Consider the following 6,769-nt stretch of genomic DNA (forward strand, 5'->3'; position numbering starts at 1 on the left):
CAGAGCCGGCAGCAGCAGTGACGCAGGCCTCCCGGGGCAGGGCGGCGCCGGATCAGCTCCAGATGTACTTCCCCTCTTTCCAGCCCCACATCTGCCGCTAGAAACTCCCCGTTAACCTTCTTGCCTGCCCATCTGGGCAGGACGAGGTCCTTCCATCCCACCCTTCTGGAGGCCAACTGGGAGCCTTCCAGAGGCCACAGCCCCTCCCCCAAACACAGGCCTGGCCCCAACCACAACCCAGCCACCCTCCTCAACACCAAACCGCCAGAGCTAGAGGCACAGGAGGCAGGAGGTGTGGATGAGTCACTCTTCCTGCAGACGAGGGGGGGGGGCAGGCTAGGAGGCGGGGTCCCAGCCCCCCAGGCCAGAGCCAGAGCCGGCCAATCCACAGGGACTGCCAGGCCTGCTGCTGCCCAGGGTCCGGCTCACCAGGCGGACACAGTCCCTTTCCAGTCGGACTCCTCCTGGGCCTCTCAGGCCTGCCCCCTCAAACCCACAGCCCGGCTTGGTCTCTCCTGCCCAAACCGTCAGCTCCTGGGAAGATGAAGGGGACCAGGAAGGCGGGGAAGATTACACAAGCGGAGCAGGGTGTGGTGGGAACGGGAGTCTGACAGGTTCGGTGAGGTCCCAGCCACCAGCTCAGGGCGCACCCGGTCAGCACTCAGTGCTTTCAGATCCTATCCAAGAGGAGCCCAGAGGCTCAGATGCAAGACAGGTAGCAAGTCTGGACCGAGTGCGAGATGAGATGCCAGGAAGCAAACTGAGCAAGAACCAGCCCGTCCTCGCCCAGCTGGATTCCTAACCCCCACTGCAGTCGCGGTTCCCAGCTGGCTGGAGCTCTACCCTGAAACCACCAGTCCGCTCAGTACCTGGAAAGGTCCCGCGTCCCCTCCTAAAGCCGGGAGGGCACCCCCCGCCCCCGCCCCAGGCTGACTAAAGGGGAGGGAGGGAGAAAACACCCGGAAAACCACAACCTCAATACCAAAGGCAGCCACGACTGTTTCTGCATGTGCTTCAAAACGGACTCTAATGTTTGCACGTTCACCTGAGCTGTTAACTTCATAGGGAGGTCAATGCTCTTCAGAAAAGACCATCAGAGCAGGGCAAGAATCTCTGCAGAGTAGAAAAATTAAGCTTACCCCAGCCAGTGTTGCTCAGTGGATAGTGTCAGCCCACAAACTGAGGGGTCCTGGGTTCAATTCCAGTCAAGGGCTTGTACCTCGGTTGCAGGCTCCAGGGCGAATGCAGGAGGCAACCAATCAATGTTTCTCTCACAGCGATGTCTCTCTGTCTTTCCCTCTCTTAAAAAAAACAATCAATGGAAAAATACCCTCGGGTGAAGATTTTATTTTTAACGTATTTTTTATTGACTTTTTACAGAGAGGAAGGGAGAGAGATAGAAACATCGATCAGCTGCCTCCGGCACATCTCCTACTAGGGATGTGCCTGCAACCCAGGTACATGCCCTTGACCAGAATCGAACCTGGAACCTTTCAGTCCACAGGCCGACGCTCTATCCACTGAGCCAAACCGATTTTGGCTTGGGTGAGGATTTTTTTAAAATGTTGAAAAACAAACAGATAAATAATATTTAAAAAAAAAATAAGCTCAAAAGAGAAAGCACAGTGAGCACTGATTTGAGCAGGATTAATGGATGACAGTTATGTCACAACAGGGCGTTTCCAGGCTTCAGTGACACCAAAGGGGTTTAGAATCCTGCCTCTGCCAGTTAAGAAATGTCACCCCAGCCCGGCCGACGTGGCTCAGTGGTTTAGTGTCGACCTATGAACCAGGAGGTCACGGTTTGATTCCTGGTCAGGGCACAGGCCCAGGTTGCAGGCTCAGTCCCATGTGTGGGATGCAGGAGGCAGCCAATCAGCGATTCTCTCTCATCATGGATGTTTGTATCTCTCTCCCTCTCCCTTCCTCTCTGAAATCAATAAAAATACATTTAAAAAATAAGGTCATCGCAGGCAAGTCATTAAACCTCTGAACCCTCCTTAGAAAGCAGGGCCGCCCGGTGACCTGCAGCCCGGTCAGGGCCGCCGTGCGGGCGGTCAGTGGTCAGACACCTGCTCCTGTTGACCCCTTGCACCCAGCGCCTCGCTCACAGGGCGGCGGCGGGAAACAGCCCACACTGCGCACCGTGAGCTCCCTCCACGCGTGGACATGCCCACCTCGGGGAACCTGGTCCCTAGGAGTCAGGTGGTCACAAAGCCCATGTCCCGCCCACCCAGCGCACCAGCTGGAGGACAGCCGTCACAGGAGGGGGCGAGGACACCAAAGCCGAGGGCAGGACTCTGCTCCTCTGAGGCTTCGCCTGCGCCCCCGCACGCCCTCCGGAGCAGCGCCCTCACAGAGCAGGCAGACCACACAGGGCTTGATGTTCAGTTTCCTTTAATGACCCCCAGCGCCCGGGAGGGCGGGTGCAGGCAGCTCGGCGAGGGCAAGCGATGTTCACTTGAAGATCTTGCCCTGGTTGAAGGCTTTGCCCACGTGCTGGAAGGCCCCCTCCCAGCAAAAGTACTCTCGCACCAGCGTCTGGGTCTCCGCGCTGCCGGGATCCAGCTTCCGCCACGTGTACGACTCGTAGTCCACCTGCCAGTCCGGACTCAGCTGCGGAGAAAAGCCGGTAAGAAGCATGTGGTCAGGTTACCAGACACGGGCTCACACCTGCCACTCCCAGCTCAGACTCATGTCGTCAGGTCCCAGGGCCGCTGGGGACATGCCAGCTCCGCCGGTCCCCGCTCCGGGAGGCCCCTCCACGCCTATCGGCCAGCAGCAAGGTGTGCGTGCCGCCTCCCGCTAGCCGCTCCGCCCCTGCCCCTCCTCACCGGAAAGGCGAGCTCCTGGCCCCGGAAGACCCAGACTCCAGAAATGGAGCTGCTGTTGTTGGTTTCAAAGAGGATGACACTGGCAAAGGCGTTCTTCCTCAGCTTGTCCAACCGCTGGAACATTCCTGAAGGCGCAGGGAGGACGCGCGGCCTGAGATCACGTCACCTGGCCCTCCCTCCTCCTCCCAGGCCCACGCTCCTCACCAGTGATGAGGTTGCAGCTCATGAAGGTCTGGGTGAGCTCCTCGGGGAAGCGGTACTCGGCGTACCACAGCGACCAGCCGTCCTTATCGAAGTGCTCCCAGAAGTACGGCAGCGCCACCGCCAGCGTGTCCTCGTTCGAGTACTTGCGCTTGAACTCGTCCAACACGAAGGTACTGAGCGGAGGGAAACAGCAGGTCAGTGCTGAGCAGGCCTCCGGAGGCAGCGACGGGCGGCCCTGCCAAGCAGCCAAGGGCATGTCCTCGTGCTCCCCACCCCGGCCCAAGTATGCTTAGCACGAGGGTGGGACCCCAGGGAGCCGCGCCCAGGAAAGCACGGCGAACTGCTGCCCCCTAGTGGAGGCACAGGGAGGACATCCTCCCACCCGCCCCTCCCAGGGCTCTTTTCCATGAGTCACATTCAGCCAGTGACTCAGTGTCTTCCCCCATCACACAGGCCGCTTGGGTGACACACTCTAATGACAGCGAGGTTAGGCAGGGAGTGTTCTCCAAGGCCTCCGCCCAGCCTTCCACCCCGTCCCGTCCCGTCCCGTAGTCCTGCTGCCCTGCTGCCCGGAAAGCAGCTCAGCTGCTGCTGAGCCCTCGGGTGCAGGTTACCTGTGAAGCCTCTGGCACAGAGCCAGGAATTCCAGCGGCCCCCCCTCCGCCCCCCACCCCCCAGCGCCGTTCTTTCTTTTCCAATTGCAAAGACACATGCGCCTGAAGACCACCCACAAAAACAGCAAACAAGACAACTAGTGTCCTTTTTATGTGTTTTGTGAAAAATTCCACTGGTGATTTTTCAAAGATGATATAGCTAGCTTTGTGCCTTTACAAATTGTTCCTTGAACACTATGACACGCTACTGAGAATTCTCTGCAAATGTTTTAATGGCTACACACCCTCCCACGGCATGACTGTGCCATGAACTTTTTAAGCCCCCTGAGTGAATGTCTAGGTTGGTTCAATTATTCGTTAGTTTTAATAATGCCACGAGCTGCCACCTATTTCACTCCTTTACAGCAAGACCTAGAGCAGTGATGGCGACCCTATGACACGCGTGTCAGAGGCGACACGCGAACTCATATTTTGGGTTGATTTTTCTTTGTTAAATGGCATTTAGATATATAAAATAAAGACCAAAAATATAAATCTTGGTTTTACTGTGGTTGCAAATATCAAAAAATTTCTCTATGTGACACGGCACCAGAGTTAAGTTAGGGTTTTTCAAAACGCTGACACGCCGAGCTCAAAAGGTTCGCCGTCACTGGCCTAGAGTTAGACGCCCCCTCCCTTCCCAGACCAGGTTAAGTGTGTGCCCTGCCGGGCTACACCGGAGCCAGGTTCCTTCCTGACACCAGAGCTCTCACCTGAGCTTGTCCACGTCCACCACCACCGGATGGGACAGATGTTTCACACCCTCCTGACCGTGTTTATTTTTCATGACCATCATCCTCCTCACCCCTCAGCTCTTGGCAGCTCCTGAAACAAGCTGGCTGGACGCCCTAACCAGACCAGAAGGAACTGGACAATGATGGTCTTGGTCTTCGAAGGCACTACCTCTGTGACATTAAGAGTCCTGGGGGAGCCCGGGCCAGCGCGGCTCAGTGGTTGAGCATCGACCTATGAACCAGGAGGTCACAGTTCGATTCCCAGTTAGGGCAATGCCCAGTGTGTGTGCAGGGGGCAGCCAACCAATGATTCTCTCTCAACACTGATGTTCTCTCTCTCCCTTCCTCTCTAAAATCAATAACAATAAGTCAAAAATAGCCCTGGGGGAAATCGTCCTGGCAGCCAGCTCACAGGGCCTGCTTATCAAACAGGCCTTACAAACTCTCTCAAGCCATTAGGAAACGCGACTGATTAAAGACCTCAAGCTCGCGGCCTGATCTATTTTCTGCCCAGAGTAACATATGTGACGATCTCCAGCTAATAATTAAGTGTCGACATCACAGCAGCCTTTGTATTTGGGTTAGTCACCACAGCTCACTGACACACACCAAAATCCTGCTCGCTTTTCTTTTTCTGTTTAGCCATTTCATATAGGAGGACACAGACAAATCCCCCCCTGCAGATCACGGCGATGTTACTCTATCCCCTCAGCACAGCCACGAAAATCTACTGGGAGAAAGGTGGCAGGCAAACGGGGAAGAGTCCCGCTCAGTCTTGACCTGCCCCTGTGCCAGGTTCACAGGAAATCAGCTCAAAAAGAGACAGACACACTGTGAAGAGCAGCCGAGCGCGGGGCCTCCGGTCCTGAGGAAACCTCAGCCACCCTCCGAGCTGTTCCCGAGCGGGAGAACAGAGCTCTGACCTCCCACCAGCACAGCTGCTGTGCCAGCACCGGCGCGCCCTCCATCCGCTCTATCTACCCCACATCAAACCACACGCGACCGGAAGTCAACCGCGTTGAACCAGACCAACGATGAAAGGGCGGCAGCGGGCGAGGAAGACCTTTCTCCGATCGCTTGCAAGTCCAACACAGTGACTGGGCAGTGAGCGAAGGTGTGATGACAGTGAGGAGAGACTTCAATGGCGCGACCACACTGGACCCTCCCGGCAGAACCAGCTGGATTCGGGCCAGCACAGACTGCGATGACCCCACCCCTATGCCCCGAGGCCTGCTGCTCCCGGCCTGCTGCTCCCGGCCCCAGCAAGCAGGCAAGGCATCTTCCTCCTATCGGGGCGGGCGACCCTGTGCCCTCTCCGTCCTGCCCTGTGGCGGGAGGATGCCATGGCCCCTGCGGGGAGAGTGTGCTCCTGGCATGTGCTCTCCCTGAACAGCCTGATGTGAAGATGGAGTTGTTGCCTCTTCCAACGCCTCTCAGCCCCGGGAAGCTTCCCTAACACGGAGAACTGGAGGTGCACTGGGTGCCCCACTTTTTTACACCAACAATCTCCCTTTTACCTTATTCTTTCCTCCAGGAACCCCCACATTTACTGAAAAGAGGAAACAGACAAGCACCCCATCTACTTCCTTCTCCCCGAGGGGTTGCACTCCCCCGTTTGGGAAACAATGAGCAGAGAGGCCGCATGCAGCCCGGTCATCGCCCCCCAACCCCCATGAGCACCAGTTACAGGCTAATTCACCCAAGCAGCACGCTCCTCACTGAGTTGAGGGTCAGAGACCGACGAGCACCCCCAAGACCAATGACCCCCTCGAACTCCGGCCTGCTGCCTGCTTGCTTGCAGAAAGGGAATTCTGAACCTCCCCACTGCTGGATGCATTTAGAATGTACTTGCTCCTTTCAAAGCTCACCCAATTCTTAAATTCAGAAAGTCACCTGATCTGCCAACTAAAACACGCCTTTAATTTTGTATGAATGACCTCAAACTCTGGGCCCAAGGTGTGTGAGGACACACTCAGGTGAGAAGGGGCCTTCTTGGGTCCCATGCAGCGCTCCCCCCACGTCCCCGTATCCTCACCTCTTGGGCAGGTGAGCAAAGGGGTCCTTGGCCTTGGGCTCCGCCGCCAGCGCCTGCTCACACTCGTCCATCTCCTCCTCGGGAGCGGGCGCAGCGGCCTTCTTCTCCTCCTTCCGCTCGGCCTGGGGCTTCGGCTTCTCCTCCCGGGGTGCCTTCTCCTTCCGAGGGGTGTCTTTCTTCGGCTGGCTCTCCGCAAACTTTTTAGCTGGCGCAGAGGAAGGAGAAAAGTCAATATCCGGCCTCTTTCCGCGGCCCCCCAAGCGGGCAGCAAGCGGGGCAGTGGAGGAGAACGGCGGGGCGGGGCGGGGC

General features: G+C 57.2%; 1 protein-coding gene across 1 annotated transcript in view; it reads right to left on the reverse strand.

The window, feature by feature from the left end:
• Nucleotides 1-2,380: 2,380 nt before the first annotated feature.
• Nucleotides 2,381-6,769, reverse strand: part of EEF1G (eukaryotic translation elongation factor 1 gamma) — a 10,194-nt gene continuing 5,805 nt past the window's right edge. Inside the window, exons 7-10 of the mRNA XM_006772750.2 lie at nucleotides 6,461-6,665; nucleotides 3,039-3,211; nucleotides 2,835-2,959; nucleotides 2,381-2,616 (exon numbers count right to left, since the gene is read on the reverse strand). Of these exons, the coding sequence (XP_006772813.1) occupies nucleotides 2,458-2,616; nucleotides 2,835-2,959; nucleotides 3,039-3,211; nucleotides 6,461-6,665 (662 nt within the window). The 3' untranslated portion in view covers nucleotides 2,381-2,457. The remainder of the gene's footprint in view (nucleotides 2,617-2,834; nucleotides 2,960-3,038; nucleotides 3,212-6,460; nucleotides 6,666-6,769) is intronic.

The sequence above is a fragment of the Myotis davidii genome, unplaced genomic scaffold (genome assembly GCF_000327345.1).
Source record: "Myotis davidii unplaced genomic scaffold, ASM32734v1 scaffold826, whole genome shotgun sequence".
Taxonomy (NCBI): Eukaryota; Metazoa; Chordata; class Mammalia; order Chiroptera; family Vespertilionidae; genus Myotis; species Myotis davidii.